At 35.1% G+C, this 22,626-nt stretch overlaps 1 protein-coding gene across 3 annotated transcripts in view; it reads left to right on the top strand.

Moving 5' to 3' along the window:
• The window catches only part of RIMKLB (ribosomal modification protein rimK like family member B), a 74,798-nt gene that overhangs the window by 3,153 nt on the left and 49,019 nt on the right, over positions 1-22,626 (top strand). For all 3 annotated transcript variants that reach the window (XR_003375246.2, XM_087926055.1, XM_026713375.2), the window contains exon 3: positions 2,534-2,753. Coding sequence is in view for 2 of the 3 variants with exons in the window: in XM_087926055.1 (XP_087782181.1) it covers positions 2,579-2,753 (175 nt within the window). In the remaining variant the exon portion in view is untranslated. The remainder of the gene's footprint in view (positions 1-2,533; positions 2,754-22,626) is intronic.

The following is a 22,626-nucleotide window of genomic DNA, read 5'->3' as shown; positions in this document are numbered from 1 at the left end:
AATATTAACAATATTTGAAAGTCATTGAGTGACAGGAGCTCATTCCTGCAGGATGGGAAACATGGCAAAAGTAAAATCTTTGATTTTATTCTTATTTATATTTCATATTTTAAGACATAAAAAACTTTGTTTCATGGATTGGCAATCTTTAAAAGGGCCCCATCATATAATTTTGTGCTATGTCAACTGAACAGTACTCAAAAATAAAACATTTGTTTGCACTTTTAAAATTAAAAATCTGAAATCTTGTTCTCCTATACAAATAGATTTTGTGAAATTTAGGTGCCTAGATTGTGACCGTCATTAATTTTTAATTTGACAGGTAACACTTTTTCTGCATTAGTTTTTTTATATAATGCAGCAAGCGTACTAGAGATGGTAACTCCAAACACACTTTTATGTGACCCTGGACCTCTAATTTATATTCTCCCACACTGAAAAATATCTAAAGTCATAATGCCAGATTTTAAAAACAAATAAATAGATGACTTTCCACCAAATTTTGGCGAAAAATAAAATAACGTGGTATCCTTTTGGCAGGCTTAGCACATCTAGAAAAGCAAAACTGCCCAAAACAACTCAGAAGATATTTCCAATTGAATTCTACATTGTGTTATTAACTTCCAAACTTCATCAGATTACTTAAAAATGTTTTTAATAAAAATTGTAGTCCCTATTCATTCAAAGATTATCCACAATTGTTGTACAGTTCTCCCTCCCCCCAAAAAGATAGACTGAATCCCAGAATTTAGCCTGTTATAAACATAAAAACAAATAAATTGATTTTAACAAAACAGATTCAAAGAATCACAAGGAAGTAAAAATAATAGCCAGCAAAGTTGTGATATGGAGTATATAATTAATTAGGTCTGAGATGGATCTGAAAGAACAGATTGCTGAATCAGATATTTGTAAAACAGTAAGTGGCATAAATAGAATAGTGGCAGAACAAATGGGAAAGTGCTTTGTAAGCCAAGAAAAAAAATGAAAGCTTTGTCACTTGTCTTCATTTTTTTTTACTGCACGAGGATAAGCAGATTCTGTTACTAGTCCCCATAAATATATAGTTGATAAAAATGAGAGTTGAGTTAACTTTAGAGTATACCAAACATTTATTCAATGTATGCAGTCACCCACCACTTTATACACGCTCACACATACATATTATTTTTATTTAAAATACAGTAGAACCTCTGGTCACGAATGCTTCTGACTATTACCAAATCGGGTTCCGACCAAAAAATTCACAAAATTTTTGAATCTGGTCACAAACACATACTTGGGTAGTGATCAAACATGACCCCGACCAAGAAATTCCTGAAGATGAAACATTAGAAGATGAAGAAATTACCAAGGTTATCGAACGAATTATGATCATGGCCAGAGGTTGTATGTATTGATTATAGTAGTAAAAACTAATGCAAATCTAAATTTAAACAGAAAGGAATAGGAAGGAAAAATGAAATTTATAAAAGGCAAAGTGGGAATATAATAAAGAAAAAGAGCACATGTACATATACATACTATATATATATATATATATATATATATATGATTTCCAATCTTCATCACAAGTATAAACAAATGTAGTGGCTTTCCAATTCTATCAAGGCTACCAACAAATATATCTTCATCCCATATCCTATCCCTTATTTATAAAATAACTTTTCAGTCAAGTCAGCCAAAAGTCTATATAGTGTTGGACAATTTTCGAAAGTGATTTGAAAATGAGGTTTGTGAAGTTAGTATCTTTAAAAACTCTTGCCAGTGTTGCAAACAAGAATGCTGATCCCTTCATTTCCCAGCACTCAGACCCACAGAAAACCATTGTCCCACATGAAGCAGCTATCTGGAACATAAGGTTGCTGTCTCATCCTAGACCAGAGAACTTCCGAGAAACCAGTCGACACACTAATTTCTTGGTCTTTTTTGTGGTCATTTCTGCTTTTGCAGAGCTGCTTTTGGTTTGCCATTATCTCCCCTGGAAATCCTCTATTTCAAACATATGGCTTGGGGCATTAATAACAAATAAATAAATAAAATATAGCAAAACATTAAATAATAAAGATAGGAGCCAAGATAAAACCATACAATCAATCACAGCATAACCAAGATATGGGCTGAACCATGCACCCTAGGCACACAGATTTGTATTACTTCTCTTCCTCCAAAAGGAATTCTTTTGGATGCGCAGAGAGGTCACTTTTGAATCTCAATAATTTTCCCGCACAATTCAAGCATTTTTCTTGTTCCTTATTTCTTAAATTTTCTTCAACAGGTTATCCTGATTTCAATAAAACAGTACTGAAAAATAAAAATACTTAAATGGTTTCCAGTATTTTAATTAAAACTATTAGTTTTATTTTATTTATTACTTTTAATTAAAACTACTTTTTCTCAGTCCCTTCTCACCTCCAATTTGGGCAAGAAATAGTGGAGCATTAGCTTTTACCAAATTTAACAAGAAAATGAATTGTCATTTGGAATGGTTTATATGTAAGCATGAGCTAAGTTTCTTACTTATATTTTTTAGATATTCCTTTCAAAGAATACCTAAAATCTGCAGAACTACTTCAAGATGTGTAGCTCTGTTGTTCCCAGGCTCTGGTTTTTAACAGATCGACGTATTCAAGAAGATTATCCTCAGCAGGAAATTCTAAGGGCACTTAAAGCCAAATGTTGTGAAGAGGATCTAGACTTCCGAGCTTTGCTGATGGATGAAGTGGTCTTGACCATTGAGCAAGGAAATCTGGGTAAGAATATTATATAGAGGATATAAATTAATGACTATTAGAAGAGTATGGAGGAGGATATTTGTAGCTCAGGGTTGAAATTAGGGGTCCTTAGTGCTCTCTGAACTTGCTTTTTTTCTTGCAGATGTTTCACTACCCAAATTAGGCAACATCATAAATGCTAGTCCGAGTATGGAAATCTCAGTGCAAGTATGGAAATCTCAGAAATGATTCTATTTGGTCAGCCTGGCATTGTCTCTTGTTCTTTTGGAAAATGAAGCAGATTAATAATTAAAATGGTAGCTACCTCATAGCAGAACCCAAGGGGGATTATAACAGCCCCCCATGGGGGGATGTCAACCTACAGTGCTGTATAATATAAATGTATCACCAGTTCTATCCTGGCACTGAACATTGTTCTGTACTACATGGTATATTTATATTGTGCTCTACCATCAGTATATTTCAACTCCAGTGAAAAGCTTCCTACTGCAGTCTTCCCTACTCTGAGCCCACCTGATTTTTGGACTAATTCCCAGAATTCTCAGTATTGGTTAGATTAGCTGGGAGTAGCTCAATTAATTGAAATGATTATTTCTGAATTTCAGTTTTTTTTTCAAATGAAAGCTATGCCATCTTCAAAATATTCAAATTCTGAAGAAAGTGAATTGATTTCTGAATCAATGTCCCACAATAAATTTGCAGAGGGATAATCTATAAGTGTACATATATTAATACTCATCAAAAAGTTATGATTTATTTCATTTATACAATTTGTATCCATTATAATCAGTTAGTTGACATAATACAAATAAAACACTCATGTTAAGAATAAAATAGTTTAAATTATTATAAAAATATATATGCCCACAATAAAATAAAATAAATTTCAGAAAATATTCAAGCAACAAAAATAATAGAATAACATTAAAGGTGTATTCAATTTTCATTAGAAATAATACATATAGTTTTTGTTTAATGGCCATTCTGCAACTGTCTGAAATTAAAACAGTGCTGAGTGAATGAATTTATGTCCTTGCCTAAAATTGTTGTTGCACTGTTGTGGTCACACGATAAAAATTCAGGCACTTACAACTTGCAGGAGTACTCCAATTCTCCAATTCTCCGCCTGCCTATCTTTTCCAGATCTAGGCTGTCCTGCCCAGCAGCACTAGGCAGCCCTCTATATCAGCCCTAGCCCTGCTACTGCCACTCAAATGCCATTTCACTGTATTCTCCAAGGTGTGTGTGCTTTGATGAATGGCACAGTTGCCCTCACTGCCCTGGTCCTAAGGTTTTGCTTTGTTCTGCTCCCTTTCATGTATTTTTCTCCTGCTGTTGAATGGCCTTAATGACCTATGAGGCAGCTCTCAAAGCCTCTTCACACGAGTTTGGAAAGCTCCAAAAGCCGTATGTGATTTTGGAAACCTCCATAAAGCTCTATATGAACAGGGCCCATTCTTTGGAAACTTCTGGAAGCCCCATTTGACTTTGGAAGCCCCACACAAATAGCCTCTTTTCTTGAGCTTTTGGAGGCTTCTAAAGTCATACTTCCAGGGACCTCTGAAGAACAGAGTCTGTTCATGCAAGGCTTCCAGAGGCTTCTGATGTCATGGATCTTCTGAAGTCATGTGCAAACAGGTTCTGTTCTTCAGAAGCTCCAGGAAGTCCCACTTGACTTCAAAACTCTCCAAAAGTCACACACAAATTTGGAAGCCTCTGGAAGTCTCTCACAGCCAAGGGCTTCTGAAGGCTTCCAGTCATGCTGAGCTTCCAGAGGCTTCCAAAATTGCATGGAGCTTCTGAAGAACAGGCCCTATTTGTACAGGGTTTCTAGAGGCTTCTGAAGTCATAGAGAACTTTTAGAAGCTTTCAAAGTGATACATGAAAAGGCTCAGAAAAGAAGGGTTTGATGTAGCTGTCTTGGATAGGCCATGTGACAGCATAGGAAAAATGCCCTAAGATAAGCAGAATTCAGATGTTTAGGAGTGCTGGGCAGTGAGGGCAATATTGCTATTCACATGCTTTGGAGAATGCCGCAAGATGGCATTTCTGAGTGGTGGTAACAGTTCTAGAGCTGATATAGAGGCTTGGAGTGATGGCAGCTGCCTGAGACTGCTAAAGGCCCCAGGCCTCTGCTTCTGGCCTGGCCTAAGTGCTGCTGCTGGTTTTACATAGCATTTCTCCAACTCATACATGGCCTATACCAGGCCTCTGAGAGCCTTCCCCTCACCCTCAAGGTACCCCTGTGTGTTGCTTAATAACCTGTATGATTGCTTAATGACCGCAGCTGGGAGAGCTAGGTTTGTTGAGCAAATCAATCATGTATTTTGGTAAACAATTGAAATTTTGGACTCGGTTGTGGTCATAAGTCAAGGACTACCTGTAATTTTGTTTCTAATAAATTTTAGAAAGTCTGTCACATTGAACAAGATCTCTAAAAGGAAACTATTCATAGCAAAAGGATGACCATTGAAAACCATCTCTTACAAACTCCATTCAGTCCAATTACAGAAAGTGGTGAAGCAGTTGCAGTTGGTCCTAGGATATATTATATCAAATGGATCAATTATGACTGGATAAGGAAAGTGTGAAAATGCCTTTATGCAAAGTGTAGATGGCTTTTTTGGACAAAGTCAGCACTTTGAGTTTTATCTACCAGCCATACTACACCAGTATAACGTGCTGTTATTGAGAAGTGAAGTCAATTACCCAGGACTTTTGTGGGGATCAACAGAAGCTTCTAGAAGGCATCCAATATAGAGCATCTTGTGCTAGTCGTGCAGCATAATGGCATGAATAATCATTGTTAATGCAATAAGAGACCCAACAGTAAATTATTCATATGAAAACACACAGGTTAATATTATTTTATTGTACCTTCCCTTTTTGAGGAAACATTAGACAATAAGTCAACCCACTCTTGAGCCTTTCAATTACTGAAAATCAAGTGCCGGAATTCCTCCCAACTTGGTATCATCTACAAATTTGATGAGTCCCCCTTTTATCTAGATCTTTTATGAATAAGTTGAAGAGCACTGGGCCAAGACAGAACTTTGAGGTATCCCATTGCATGCATCCCTCCATGTACATGTAGTTCTGTTAAGGGCTACACCCTGACTGCAATGAGCTAATTGTGAACCATCTGCTAGTGGTACTCTCTGCCCCACGTTCTATCTTATGAAGAAGTAGGCTGTGGTCTATTTTATTAAATGTCTTAACTGAAGTCTAAGTATACTACAGCTAGTTCTCAACTTGCAACAGTTCATTTAGTGACCATTCAAAGTTACAACAGCACTGAAAAATGTGACTCATCACCAATTTTCACATTTATGACCATTGCATCATCCCCATGATCATGTGATAAAAATTCAGGTGTTTGGCAACTGACTTATATTTATAACAGTTGCAGTGTCTCGGGGTCATACGATCACCTTGTGCAATCTTCTGACAAGCAAAGTCAATGGGGAAACCAGATTCACTTAATAATTGTGTTACTAACTTAAATAATGGCAGTGATTCACTTAACAACTGTGGCAAGAAATGTCATAAAATTTGGCAAAATTCACTTAACAATGTCTCACTTAGCAACAGAAATGTTGGGCTCAATTGTGGTCGTAAGTTGAAGACTACCTGTTTTTCCACATCATTTTCCTGATCCACTAATTTAGTCACTTTATGAAAGAAGGCATTAAGGTTTGTCTGGCATGATGTATTCTTAACAAATTCATATTGGTTTTGGAAATCTTTTTGTTTATTTCTAGATGCTCACAAATGTGCTGTTTTATCATCTTTTCCATGATTTTCCCAGGTATTAAAGTCAAATTGATTGGTCTGTAGTTTTCTGGTTCCACTTTTTTTCCTGTTTTGAAGATTGGAATCATATCAGCTCTTTTCCAGTCCTCTAGTAATTCTGCCATGCTCTAGGATCCTTGAAATATTTTGTTTACTGGTTCCAAATTTAAAGAAATAGTTTAGAAAAAATTCTGAAAATGGATCCATTCTGTTTTTCCTCTACATTACTAAAGTCACACTCCGTTAATCTAAGATTCATTGTTTAAACAGTGAGGGAAATGTGTGTCTATTAATTATCAATTGAGTCAATTGCTTGTTTAAACTAAAAGACAAAATATCGTGGGAAGGAGGGATGCAGAATAGTACAAGCAGACTTGTTCATTTATCTCTATATGTTCTCTGTGTCTCAAGTATGTTTCTGACTCTAAAATCTTGCCAAAAGAAAAGTTTTTCATTCTCTGTCAGCTAGTCCCACTCTGGATTGAAAGACCACAAGTGCCTATATACAAATGCACAAAGTTTGGAGAACAAATGGGATGAACTTGAATTATTATTACATGAAGGTAGATATGATATAGTTGGAATTACAGAAACCTGCTGGGACAAAATCCATGACTAGAACATATTGATAGAAGGATACAAACTGTTCAAAAAAACTAGACCCCATAAAAGAGGAGGTGAAGTTGCACTGTATGTAAAGGACCACTACATTGCTACAGAAATGCATGAAACCAAAGATTAAAACATCCTAGAATGCATATGGGTTAATATAAAAGAAAAATGAATGACATTGCCATAGGTGTATACTACAGACCACCCAACCAAGCAGAAAAAATAGATGTCCTTTTTGCTAACCAACTAACAAATATATGTAGGAAACACACTACAGTACTAACGGGGGACTTCAATTAGCCTGACATCAATTGGAAAACTAATTCCACACCAAGTGAGAAATCAAATAGGTTCCCTACCAACCTAGCTGACAACTTTGTTGTCCAAAAGGTAGAGGAGGGAACTAGAGGGACAGCCATACTAAACTTCATTCTTACCAACAGAGAAGTGATAGAGGGAGTTGAAACCGCAGGAACCTTGGGTGAGAGTGACCATGTCATACTAGAATTCAACATAATGCAAAGAAGCAATAGAACATAATGATACTAGAGTCTTAGATTTTAAAAGAACTGATTTTAACAAACTTAAGAGAGAACTTGGGAAAGATTCTTTGGATGAAAATCCTAAAGGGGAAACAACTCAAGAAGCTTGGGAAACTCTGAAAAATATAACCATAAAAGCCCAGTCTAGCACAAAACCACTGAAAAAGAAAAATCCAGGAAGAAACCAGCATGGCTGTACAAAGATTCATCTGACAAACAAATTAAAAGACGAATAGGACAAGTACAAAAAATGGAAAGAAGGACACATAATTAAGGCAGAATATCAGGAGGTAGCCAGAATCTGCAAAGATGAAGTCAATAAAGCAAAGATTTAGAAAGAAACAAAGAGTTGCAACAAAAGTCAACAATAATAAAAGTTTCCTTCAATATATAAAAAGAAAAAAATTAAGGAAACAGTCGGTCCCCTAAAGAGAAGAGACAGCAAGGAAGTGACAGGCAGCAGAGAGAAAGCAGTGTTGCTTAACTCATTCTTTGCATCAGTCTTCACGTAAAAAGAAATAATAGCCCAACCTACCAAAAACATAACTGCAAAAGACAGACTAGAAATAAAAGTTAAAATAAGCAAAAAAAATTGATAAGACAACACCTGTCTGATCTTGGTGAATACAAATCACCAGGACCTGATGAATTACATCCCAAAGTTCTAAAAGAGCTGGCAGATGTCATCTCGGAAGCACTGTACCATATCTTTCAAAAATTCTAGAGCAATGGGGAACTAACTACCAGAGGACTGGAAAAGAGATGTGGTTCCCATCTTCAAAAAAAGGGAAAAAAGCAACCCTGAAAACTACAGACCAATCATCTTAACATCAATACCCGGGAAGATACTGGAAAAGATTAAAAAACAAAAACAGATTTGCCAACAACTAGAAATGAGTAAAGTTAATAACTAAGACAGCATGAGTTTGTTAAAAACATATCATGCCAAACCAATGTTATTTCATTTTTTCAACATAGTGAATAAATTAGTAGACCAGCAAAATACTCTGCACATAATAGACTTCAGCAAGGCATTTGACAAAGTAGAGCACAATCAACTTCTTTGAAAGCTAGAAAAAAGTGAGATAGAAAGTGTTATGCCCCGGGTGGAGACTGACTCTGAGGGAGAGGAGGAACAGCCGACAGGGAGTGGAAGTGTGGCTCTGGAGGTTGTGGAGGAGGCTGGGGAAGGGCAGAGGCCAGCTGAGCAGTCAGAGGAGGACCCAGGCCCATTCCCTCTCCATCCTAGGGCACACAGGGAGGAGAGGATAAGGGAGAGATGTGGTCTACTCGGGAGGAGAGGGCCTTGATCTTCTTCATGGGCTGCAGCTGTGACAACTGAATAAGAGGACAGACATGCGTACGGGTGAAATATCTATAGTTTATGGTTCCTTTCTGTGTTTGGCATCCTTCCCAGTGTGTGCTATCTGTGGACGTCCTCCAGCCCTTACCTTGCCTGGTTGTGTGTTGCTTTTTTCCTTCTTGTAACTGTGTGGGAGTTTTTTGTCTTCTGTCAAGAATGTTCAGAGCTTGGAAGCAAAGTGAAGGAATAAAAGGGACTTCACCTGTTTTCTGTGACTGTGTTTGTAACTGGCTGACAAACTGTACTCAACAAGTATTATTTAATGGTACTACATCTATATAGAGGGAAGTAAGCAGTGGGCTACAAGAAGGTTCCATCTTAGGCCCAATACTCTTCAATATCTTCATAAATGGCTTAGATGAGGGACTAGAAGGGGAACTTACCAAATTTGTGGATGATACTAAGCTGGCAGGAAAAGCCAACACCTTAGATGATAGGCTCAAGATCCAGATGGATCTTGACAGACTTGAACACTGGGCTCTATCTAATAAAATATAGAGAAAAGTAAAGTCTTACACTTAGGCACGAAAAACCAAAAGTACACATATAGATGAAACCAGGCTTAATAGCAGTAACTGTGAGAGGGATCTTGGAGATTTAATGGACAACCAATTAAACATGAGCCAATAGTGTACAGCGGCAGCCAAAAAACCCAATGCAATCCTAAATTGCATTAACAGGGATACAATCAAGATCAAAGGAGGTACTAATACCACCATGTAAAGCAGGGGTCTCCAAACATGGCAACTTTAAGGCTTGTGGACTTCAACTCCCAGAATTCTCCAGCCAGCTGTAAAGCCTTAGTAAGACCACACGTAGAATACTGCATCCAGTTTTGGTCACCACACTATAAAACAGGTGTTGAGACTCTAGAAAGAGTGCAGGGCTACCATGATAATTAGGGGACTGGAGGCTAAAACACACAAAGAACGGTTGCAAGAACTGGACATGGCTACTCTAAAGAAGATAAGGACCAGGGGAAACATGATAGCAGTATGCTAATGTTTGAGGGCCTGCCATAGAAAGGAGTGGGCCAAGCTATTTTCCAAAACACCTGAAGGCCAGAGAAGGAATAATGGATTGAAACTGAACAAGGAAAGATTCAATGTGGAAATAAGGAGAAATTTCATCACTTGAGACTTTCAAGAAGAGGTTGGACTGCCATCTGTCAGAAATGGTGTAGGGTCTCTTGCTTGGGTGTGGGGTTGAGCTAGATCAAGGGTCGCCAACCTTTTGGACCTCAGGGACCACCAAACTCATAATTTTAAATACCGTGGACCACTAATACGAATCCTACTCGCTGAAGCGCCTGGACTCCCACTGACGGGATGGGGTCCTTCAGGCACTTAGCTTGGCTGCCTGTTTCTGCAACCTTAAATACTCAGTCATTTCAACTCGTTTCCCACAGAAAACAAAACACCAAGATCTCTCCTCTCTCTCCCTCCACCCTTCTTTCTCTCTCTCTCATTACAGATTGAAAGATTTAGTTGTTATTTTTGGCATTTGTTGCAAGTCTTAGTTCATTCTTGACCTTAGCTTTCCTGATTCCCTCTTTGCAGGTTTATGGTGTTTACCGATATTCTGAGTTTGCTTGCAAGGAAATTTTATGTGACAGACTGAGCTAGCCAATGACAGATAGATTTCTGAATGAATCTGTGATTCTGTAAGCAACTCAATCTGCCTGCCTGCTTTGCCTGATTTTGGGTAAAAGTTGCTCTATTTTTATTAAAACTTTAATATTTATATAAATATTTATAATATTTACATACAAGCCCTGCCCAGTCAGTCACATGACCACCAAGCCACACCCACAAATTAGGTCACACCCACAGAACCAGTTAGTGGTCCCTGGGATCTAAAATTATGAGTTTGGTGGTCCCTGAGGTCCAAAAGGTTGGCGACCCCTGCATTAGAGCGGGGTCCAAGATTATTCTAACATTGTTTCTGATTTGTCTCTTGGGTAAGAATCGTTTTGATCAGAGTGTATAAACTCAATTAGAAATCTTTTTAATCTTTCAGCAATTACTGAAGCAAATATTTTATAGTCTGCGTTTAATAGTGAAATTAGTCTATAGTTCTTTATTTGTGTAAAATCCGAATCTTCTTTTGGTATCAAAGTAATGTAGGCCTCTGTCCACGTATCTGGTATTTTGGCTTCTAGTAGGGCTTCATTATACATCTCCAACATTGACAAACTCAAAGTATCTTGTAGTTCTTTGTAGATTTCTACTGATAGACCATCTGGGCCTGGAGTTTTATTGGTTTTTCATTTTTTAATTGCCCCTGTTAATTCTACCCATGATATTCTTTCATTCAACATATTCTTCATTGTTTCTGGATATTTTGGTAAATTGGCATTTTCCAAGTAGTTTGTTATTTTTTCCTCTGGTATTTTTTCATACTCATATAAATTTTTGTAGAAATCATGTATTATGTCTTTTTTCTTTTCCATTCGGCATTGTAATGTACCTTCCTCATCCTGCAATTTACTTATCCACTTCTTCGTTTTCTTTCTTCAATCAGTAAATGCTAATAAACCTTCCAGTTTTGTTTTGTTCTTTTTATTTGTTGTGCCAGTTCATCTTTCCCCATAACATTTAGCTTATGTTTAATCAACTCAATTTGGTTATTTTAGGCCTATCTTGTGTGGTTCCTTTTGTAACTCTATTTCAAGTCTTTTATATTCTTCTAGAGTCTTTTGATACAGTTTCCTTTTCTTGTTTTTCTTCGCTATATAGGTTGTGGCTAATCCTCTCATAACTGCTTTTGCTGTGTCCCACACATTCTTCTATTCTTTCTATTTTCTTTAAAGAAGAACCCCATTTCTTTTTTCATCATCCATATAGGTTTGTTTCTATATCTCTTGCACATTCCCACTCAATTCCGGAATCATCCAGATCATGTCTATTCTGGACCAAGATTGATGCATATTAGAGTAGAATGTATACTGTTTTTTCCTGGATTCATTTCTCTCCAAAAATCTTGCATCGATAATTCTTCTATCATTTTAGTAAAAGTTCTAGGTAGGCTTCTTCTTGTTCTCTTATTTATAATCCAATTTTGTATCAACTATTGTGTTAAAATCTCCCATAACACAGATGTTTTCATATTCTGTTTTGTATCTTTCTGTGAAGTTTTTTTTATAGGATTCCTCTTGTCCTTTGTTTGGTGCATATATAGTAACCATGACTTTTTGGTTTAGGGTCACCTCCAGCATTAAAATTCTTCTTCGTCTTTAAAGATTTGTTTAGAATTTATTGTCTCGTTAACATATATTACCACCCCTCTTTTTTATGTTGTAATAATGAATAAAATAATTTCCCCAGTTTGGGATATTCCAATAATTTATATTACTGTTTCTTGATATGCACTTCTTAGAGTGATATTATATCCAATTTTAATCTTTGTAACTTTAAAAAAAAATTTTTTTTCTGCGGTTCCGGTTTGACAGGCTTCGGAGGCAGCAGGAATTCGCGTTTGTGCGCGATTCCTGCTGTGCTCACTGCTGGAGTGTCTTCGATCCAATTGGATTAGGAGGCTATAGTTATCCTGTAGGGATAGCTGAAGAGAGGGGGGATCCGGGCAGGGGTCGGGGGATATCGCACCCCCCCTTCCCAGCCGGCTTAACTCCCTTTTCCAAAGGTGGTGGAGCAACGGTCAGCAATGGCCATCACAAAGAACCTCTCAACCGGACAAGTTATGTGCTGGAGGAAGTGAAGACAGAGAAAGCTCTTGGCTGAACCAGGACGACAATTAACATCTGAATACCCTGGAACTTTGGCTTTTTAAGTGATATATTGTTTCCCAGAGGATCATTAAGCTGCGGTGGAAAGTAAAGGGAAAGTTTTTTCTCTCCTCACTTTCCTTCCCACGGAGACAGCAGATGGAAATCGGAAATACCCGCTTTGGCAGTAGAAGGTACTAACTTTCAAAATTGAAGCCAAGGGGACCTTAGATTTCTAAACACTGATATTTTAAAATTTAAATTTTTTTTGCTTTAAGTGGGAAGGAAGAGAGGTAAATGATTTATACTAACGTTTGTTGAAGGAGACTGCTTGGAGTTTTATAAGATTAGAGATTAAATTGCAATAAAACTTCCAAAAAATGCCTTGGAATTGTGTAATTGAATGTTGCCCCAGGAAGAGAAAGTAGAAGAAAGTGAAACAGACTGTGCTGACTGTGCTGACTTTGATTGCTTGATGACTTTGGGACCTTAACTATCTTTTGAAAGACTAAGAAAACATTTGGACTGTCTAAAAAAAAATATTTTTTTTTTACAATGGTATCTGTTGAAGAACTGAAAATGCAATTTGAAAGACTTAAGAGAAGAGGAAGAGGAAGGCAAGGGCTCTTTTGGATCTATCTTTTGCTTTTTAGAAATGGCGATTTCTGCTTACCAGGAAATGCAACAAGAAAAAGGCTGGGATGATGAAGAAGAAGCCATCTTTAATGGACATATGATTTTAAAAAAGGGTACAAAGGAGAAGAAAATGAAGAATTTAAGTTCTAAAAAAACAATCAAAAAAGGGAAAAGTAAGGTGAAAAATCAATATAATGATAGAAAGCAACAGAAAAGAGGAATACAACAGAGGGGGGAGACTAAAAAGTTGGAGATTGGGGGGGGGTAAAAAGGTTAGATTTGATAAGGAAGGAAGGGACAAAGCGAAGGGAAGACTTAAAACAAGATGTTAATAAACAAAAAATTTTCAGAGCTAAAGGGTAAAATATAATTTAAATAGAGATTCTGCAAAAGTACACAAGATTGTATTTTAGTATTTGTATTTGAAATATGTGTTAATAGAATACTGTAGGGATTGTGTAATTAATGTTTAATTAACTAATTTGTTATGGAACACTATTTTTAATATACTATAAGATTATTATGTTTTATATTTTAAAATGTTATGTAGAATGTACTAAGCAGAATCAGAATAGAAACTATGTCTAATTTTAAGTGTTAAATTTGGGGGGGAAATAGAAAGGTGTCATACTTCAACCAGTCATTACAGGAAAAAGTTTGTGTTAAAGAGAAAGATAAATGGATAATTGAAAAAGAACGGACAAAAGATACAAGTGTAATGATTTAAATTGAGATTAAATAAATAAAATAGAATTAAGAGAGTGAAAAGAGGGAAGAAGATATATGCAAAATGTAGAATTTTAAATAAGATATGAAATAGTATATAAGCTGAGCATGAATTTGATTTACGTCTGTACAAAAAGTTACAACCCAGGGTTAAGCCGCTTTCTAAAAAGAAGTTTTATGTTTTTATGTTATGTGTTTTGTTAGTCTATGTTTGTCTATTGAGGAGTAATGATGTTGGATAAGAACATATGAAATAGTAATAATATGAAATATAGTAATATGAGATATATGAAAGTATAAGTCTAATGAATAAAATTGAACAGAAATAAAGGAAGAAACAGTAAGAAGGTGGAAAACAGTAATAAGATATGAAGTTGAATATATAAGATGCATATTAAATTGTGTGTGGAAACGTGATAATTTAGAACTATATTGTACTTAAATGAGATGCCTTATTTGTTTTGTTAAGTAGTTGTTAGAAGAGATGTTTTATGTTCTTATATTTTATGTTTTGTTTGTGTACTCTCTTTGAAAATTAATAAAATTTGTTTAAAAAATATATATATGTTTTCTTTTCATTGGGGAGTTCAACCCATTTATATTGGCTGATACCATCTTTACTTCCTCCTGCACTGTTTTATTTATATCTAGGTCTTATACTCCTGGTTACTCTTGTTTCTCTAGCTTCTTTTGCTATTGCACTTTCTTGTTCTGAGCATTTTTTTTCTCCTTTTCATTCTGAAATTGCTGTAAATGTTTTCCTTCTGTTGGTACTTTCTGGCCCTTGTGCACTGTTTCTCCTATTATTTCCTATTCTTCTGTATTAAGGTAATTGTCATAAATGTCCATTGCTTTGTCAAATGAGTCTAGTTGGTGTCTTTTATCCTGCCAGGTATCAGTCATCTGAAATTTATATATTTGATCAATACAGTCATCAGAAAGCGGTATTGTTTTCTAAGTTCCCTACCTCTCCTGGGGATCTGTTTCAATACTACCAGTTGTTTCTCTACTCTAGTGGTTTGTCTCTTGCCTTTTAAAGTATCTTGTCCCTTAATGATTTTTTTCACGAACCTTATATGCACTTCTCTGGGAACCCTATTCCTAGAGCCTTCGCCAACAATTATTTCATTATCTCTGCTAGATCCCTTCCCTTCTCCTCTACTATATTTTGAAATCTTAGATAGTGGGCAGCTTTATCTGTTTCCAGCATTATCACTGTGTTTTCTAACACCTTATTTGCTTGTAACAGTTTATACAGTAGTTTGTATCTTCCATTTTTTTTCTACTTGTTCTGTTTTTTCTTCCACTTTCTGAATTGTTTTTTTTTTAAAACAGTTTTATTAATTTTGACAACAAACAAAAACGCATAAAACATAAAAACATCATCCTTTCCTTCATGAGTTTACAGACAGTGTATCGGTTGGTTTATCACTTTTTTTGTGTGCATCCATTTCATAGTCTCCATTGTAGTTATATTGCATAATAGCTCATATTATCAATCAACAATTATATAGCCTGATATCATTATTAAACAATCATTTGACTATAATTTTATTTTCATACTTTAGCGAGATAACTATAGTTTACTTAATTTATTTTATAGCAAATCATAAAGTCATAGCAAGTCTATCTTAATAAAATTTTATAAAGATAATATCATAGAAAAAAAGGAAATATGTATTCATTGTTTCCTAAGGTTCTAAATATTCTATTATTATATTTTATTATGTAACCATTGATAGAAAAGGTCCCAAACTTCATAAAATTGTTTATCTTCTTGTTCTCTAATTTCAAATGTCAATCTGCTCATTTCAGCACATTCCAATATTTTCTTAATAATTTCTTCCTGTGATGGTATTTTCTCACTTTTCCAATTTTTAGCAAATACAATCCTAGCTACTGTTAATACATTTACAATCAAATATTTCAAATTTTTATTGCATGTATCAGGTAAGATTCCCAATAAAAAAATCTTTGGTTTTAAATCTATATGTTTCTTCGTCATTTTTTCCAACCATATGCGAATTTTAGTCCAATATTTTCTAGCGTCCTCACAAGTCCACCACATATGGTAATATGAGCCAGGTGTCTGATGACATTTCCAACACTTTTCAGATTTATTCTTGTACATTATTGCTATTCTTGTTGGGGGAAAATGCCACCTGTAAAACATCTTATACAAAAAATTTTTATATGCTGTTGACATTGTCATTTTATAATTTTGAGACCACAATTTTTGCCATTTCTCTAAATCAATCCCATATCCAAAATTCTTCCCCCAAGCAATCATTGTTTCTTTAACTTGTTCTTCCTCTAGTTTAATTTCCAGTAAATAACCATATAGTTTTTTAATCACTTTTTCATCAGTACCTGTCAAAATCTTATCTAAGTCAGTCAATTTATCATAAAATCCCTCTGTTTTAGAATCTTTAATATACCTTGAGTGTATTTGCGCATATGAAAACCAATTCATCTTTATACCTTGTTCTTCTAAGTTTTGCATCGTTTTAAGTTCACCCTTTTCATCCAATATTTCTCCATATCTAACTGTTTGTTCCTTCTTGTATATTATAGGATAAGAAAAAGCTTCGATAGTTGATAACCAAACTGGGATTTTCAAATAACATTGTCTCTTAATCTTCTCCCAGTTTAACCATAAAGACTCCCGTATATAATGCCTTCTAAAATAGCCCTGCGATTTAGTTCCCTTGTACCACAGAAAAGCGTGCCAGCCCAGTAATAGATCATGTCCTTCTAGTGTCAACAATCTAGTCTTTCTTAATGTTATCCATTCTTTAGCCCACGTCAAATTTGCAGCTTGATAATACAACTCCCAATTAGGAAGGCCAAATCCTCCTCTAATTCTAGCATCTTGTAGAAGTTTTAATTTTATTCTCGCTTTCTTACCTTGCCATATATACTTCAACTCAATTTTATTTAAATCTTCAAAATAATCTTTGCCAAGCCTAATTGGTATTGTTTGAAATAAATATAAAATTCTGGGTAAAATATTCATCTTGATTGTTGAAATTCTGCCTATCAATGACAGTTGTAGATTTTCCCATTTCTTCAAATCAGATGCTATCTGTTGTTTAAGTTTAATATAGTTATTCTCTTTCAATGTAGTGCATCTTGACGTCAAATATATCCCCAAATACTTAACTTTATTCATAACTTGAATTTTCAGTAGGTCTGCCAGCTCTTCTCTTTGTCTTAATAACATGTCCTTTGTCAGAATCTTTGTTTTATCTTTATTTATTTTCAAACCAGCCATCTCACCATACGTCTCTATCTTTTCTAATAGTTTTAAAGCTGTCTCTAGAGGATCTTCCAAAATAAAAACCAGATCATCTGCAAATGCTTGCAATTTAAATTCTTCCTTTTTTATTTTCATTCCTTTTATATTCTTTTCATCTCTAATATTTCTGCTTAAAACTTCCAAAGTTAACACAAACAACAAAGGTGATAGTGGGCACCCTTGTCTTGTGCCTTTTCTTATGTTAATAGAGTCTGTAAGTTCTCCCTCTAACATTACTTTTGCCATTTGCTTATAATATATGGCTTCTATTGCTTGAATACATTTTCTGGCAAAACCCATCTGTTCCAGTAGTACTAATATAAATCTCCAGTTCACATTATCAAATGCCTTTTGGGCATCTAGGAATATCAAAGCCATTTGTTTTTCAGGGTGCGCCTCATAATATTCCAAAGTATCCAGGATTACCCTCATATTGTCTTTAATTTGTCTCTTTGGCAGGAACCCATTCTGATCGGGATGAATAAAATTATTTAAGTATCTTTTAAGCCTTTCTGCCAAAATTGAAGCAAAAATTTTATAATCTGCATTCAATAAAGAAATAGGTCTATAGTTCTTGATTTGTAATGGATCAGCCCCTTCTTTTGGAATAAGTGTAATGTAAGCTTCTGACCATGTTTTAGGTATCTTCTTATTTGACATAACTTCATTCATGACTTCTAGCAATGGAATGTTCAACGATTCTTGTAATGTTTTATAAAATTCTGCCGGTAGCCCATCTGGACCTGGTGCTTTTCCATTATTCTGTCTGTTAAGTGCTTCAGTTAGTTCCATCATTGTGGTACTTTCTAGCATTTTTTCAGTCTCATCAGGTATCTTAGGTAGGTTAGCATTTTGTAGATACTGTTTAACTTTTTCCTCATCAATATCCTCTTGTTTATATAGTTGTCCATAAAAGTCTCGGATAATAGCCTTTTTCTCCTTATTACCATAGCACATATGGCCTTGATCGTCTATTAACTGTAGTATTTTCCTTGATTCTTTCTCCTTTCTCAGTTTGTATGCTAACCATCTACCTGGCTTATTTGCATCTTCAAAATAGTTCTGTTTAGCACTTCTAATTTTTTGCGCCAGTTCTTCTTTCTCTATCTGACCCATTTTATGTTTAATTATGTCCATTTTAAGTTTAATCTCTTTTTTCTGTGGCATTTTCTGTAATTCTTTTTCCAGTTTTTTATGATCATCTTCTAAGGCTTTGATAGTTTGCCTCTTCCTAATATACTTTTTCTTTGTATAGTCTATTATTAAACCTCTTGCATATGCCTTCATTGTATCCCAAACATTCTGTATTGAAGTATCTTCTTTTTTATTTTCATTAAAGAAAAAGGCTAATTCTTTCTCCATGCATTGTGTAAAGTCTTTTTCCTTTAAAATAGTATTATTTAATGTCCATCTAGATCTTCTTTTTTGTCCTTTCCATTTAGTTGTCATTGGATTATGATCTGCCCATATATTTGTTTCAATATTTATTTCTTGAATATTAGATATTAATTCTGTTGAGGTCCAAATCATATCTATTCTGGACCATGATAAATGTCTATTTGAGTAAAAAGTATATTGTTGAATTTTAGCATTTCTTTCTCTCCATATATCTTTTAGGTTTAATTCATCTATCATTTTGAAAAAGGATTTAGGGAGAGTCTTTCTATTTTGTCTTGTTGCTGTTGCTGTATAGTCCAGTTTATTGTCTACAATCCCATTGAAATCTCCCATCATAACTATATTAATATAGTCCAGTCCCAATATTTTCATATGTATTTCTTTGTAAAAATCTTCTTGTTTATCATTCGGGGCATAAATTGCAACCAGGAGTGTTTTTGTATTATTATCCACTATTTCAACCATTAATACTCTTCCCTCTTCATCAGTATATATCAATTTTGCTGTAATAGTTTCTTTAATATATAAAACCTCTTTTCTTACAATGGGTCAGAGAAGTGAATATTTTCCCTAATTTTGGTCGTGCCAGTAATTGTTCATGTTGTTTTTTAATGTGTACTTCTTGTAAGCAAATTATATCAAATTTTAACTTCTCTAATTTATGAAAGGTTTTTCTTCTTTTGATAGCTGAGTTCAGTCCATTTATATTCATAGAAATCAATTTTTTTTCCTCCATGATTATATTTTGTGTTTAGGTCTAACAGCTCTTGTAGATCTTATTTCACATTGTTCTTTGGTCTCCACTTGTCCACCTACTGCACCTTCTTTTCCCATCTCCATTTGGTCCTCTTGAGATTCAGTTGAGATGATCTCTTTTTCTGTTTCTATTTCTCTTTTTTCCAAAAATTGATTGTAAAATATTTCTGCTTTCTCAATTGAGTCAATTCTGTGTCTCTGTTCTTGCCATGTAAGCATTAATCCTTCTGGAATCAACCATCTATAATTCACCTCCTTTTTCAATAACATTTTAGTCAGGAATCGATATTCTCTTCTCATCTCTCTCACTTTTCTGCGGACTTGTTTTAAAACCACAATCTCATTGTCTTTATATTTCAACGTCTTCTCTCTTGCCACTTGTAGTATTTGTGTTTTGATAGTTTTCTTTGCAAATCTGACATGAACCTCTCTTGGTAGATTGTTCCTCATCGCATATCTTGTGAAGACTCGATATATCTCATCTACTCCATCCATCATCTTTTCTTCTGATATTCCCAGGGCTCCAGCCAAAATTTCTATCATTATTGCAGCCAAGTTTTGTCCTTTTTCTTCCTCTATATTTTGAAATTTGAGGTAGAATTCTGACCTGTCCAACTCCCACTTCAACATCCCACTTTTGTCTTGTTCAACCATTGTTAATCTGCGGTCAATATTTCCAATTGTCACGTCTCTTTGCTTATCTTTCTCTTCCATTTTTTGAAGTCTCTCATCATATTTCACCATCATTTGTTGAATATTTTCAATTTTTTCGTGGTGGTCTTCCCAATTCTTTGTTCAATACTCTCTGTCCTTTGTTCAATATTCTCAGCTCTTTGTTCAATGCTTTCTATTTTCAATGATATCCGATTTCGTTTTAAGTTCTTGAATTCCTTGCATAATCATCTTTAAATCCACTTTGACATTATCTGGGTTAAACGTTGTCCTCCAGCTGTTGGTGAAGCAGGAGCAGAGGTTGAAATGCCAGAAGGTATGCATTTCTTACTCATTTAGGTAACTCAGGGTCTTCAAGCTCTTTTAATCCAATTAGTAGAGTAGTCAATTATAATCCAATTAGGAAAAAAGAAAAAGAATAAAAATAAGAAAAAGACAATAAAGAAAAAAGCCCAAAATTAAAAAGAAAAAGTTCTTCAGGTTCTTGTAGACCTTAATCCTATTGTGAGGTAGTCAATATAATTCAAAAAAAAAAATTAAAAACGGAGAGAGAAAAAAAAAGAAAAGAATAAAACCCAATAATATTAAAAAATAGTAAGAAGAGAGAAAAAAGAAAAAATTCTTCAGGTTCTTCACACCTTAATCCAATTGGAAGATCTCAAAAGTAAAAAATAGCCATCAAAAATGGATCAAAAATGGAGATGGAGAAGGCAAAAATCCCAATAGGAAAAGAAAAAAAAATATTCTAAGGCTTTCCCTTTACAAAGAAAAATAAATAAATAAAAAATAATTAAATAAATATACAATTATTGCCAAATACTATGGGATTGAAGAGGACGGATAAGATAGCTAAGAAAAAATAAAAGAGAGCACATTGCGTTTTATTTAATTGTCCAAGGCTCTTATTATGGCTTCTCCACAAGTTTCAAAGCCAAGCTTCAAATATTCAATTGTTGATAGAACTTCCGAAGAGCACCTGTAAAAACATTCTCCAGTGTTCTTCCCTCTATCTTATCAAATTCCAGTGTCCTTGAGAGAGTTTTTCACAGTTCTCTCAGCTTCAAATAAAGTATTTTCAAGCCTCTAGTTGGCAGTGTTACAAAGTTTCTTTGATCCACTCTCCTTTCTTTCCCAGAAAAAGCATAATAGAAAAGAAAGATGAGTGTGTGTGTGTGTGTGTATATATATATATACATATAAATAAAATTACTAAAGGGAGCCTCTATTCTAAAAAATATGAACTGTCAAAAAGGAGAGAAAGAATAGGTAGATATAAGAGAAAAAACCACTCCAGTTAATAATTGCTAAGTCGCAATGGAAGTTCAGTAAAAAAAAAAGCAAAAGTAAAAAGCCAAGCCTCACTTTGACATTTCTTTTTTAAAAATCGCCGCTAAGTCAGTTTTGTCAAAAATCTTACAGATTTCTTCTCCTTCTTAGGGTGTCTTTAAGTCCCAAATATTAATACAAAAAAAAGTCCTCACCAACCGATACACTTTCTCTTTCAGTCTCTTCCTTCTGGAGCTGTCCCAGCTTCAGCAGCTTAAAGGCTGCCTCTCCACCGATGGTAAAAGGGCTTCTCCTGGATCAACCAGGGACTTTGCGATGTCCCTGGGATCAGCAGAATGCGCCCCTTACTATCACCGTCCCTATGGGACGGTTTAGGTCCGTTGGGACCGACCAGGGGCGAAGATATCAGCTGCGATCTCAGAGCCCCAAGATTGCAGCTGTATCGCAGCGGCGTGGCTCCGCCTTCTCCCAATTGTTTGTTATTATCATTTGTTGGAAGTTCTCAATTTTTTTCTCCATGTTTTGGATTTTCCTCTTCATCTCTCCCATGTCATATCTCGCTTCCCCTATATCTTATTTCATTGAGACTTTTAGTCATGGATTCCTGTAGTGTCTGGAGCAGCGTTAATACCTCCTTTTGGGATGTATTTGATTTTTCCACCTGTAGGCATGCTTTCAATCGACCTCTTGAGGATGCTGATGACAGGTTGGAAGATGGCTTCTTCCCTATTTTGGTTATGTTTGAGGTTGACATCTCAGCGGCTAGTGTTAGCTTATTGGTTCTTTCTATCACTATTTATAGCTACCAATAAATATTTCCACCAATCCTTCTATCCACCAAAATGATAAACCACTCAGACATTAGCTACCTATAATATTCCAACACATTCAACACCCCACAAAATCGATACTGATAACCCACATGTCCAAGGGGAGAAAACCATATGACAGCTTCAGCTCTTCTTCAATTCAGTTTCAGCCCATCTTCAATGACTCAGTGTCTAAATATCCCAAAAGCCCAATGTTTCAAAACTAATCCAGAACAACTAAGTTTGTAATCCAGGAGACCTGCCACAACCCAGCCT

This window comes from Pseudonaja textilis, chromosome 2, assembly GCF_049901715.1.
Source record: "Pseudonaja textilis isolate UNSWEBS1 chromosome 2, rPseTex1.2, whole genome shotgun sequence".
Lineage (NCBI taxonomy): Eukaryota > Metazoa > Chordata > Lepidosauria > Squamata > Elapidae > Pseudonaja > Pseudonaja textilis.
The sequence above is the reverse complement of the archived record's forward strand: the minus strand, read 5'-3'. Positions and strand labels throughout refer to the sequence as shown.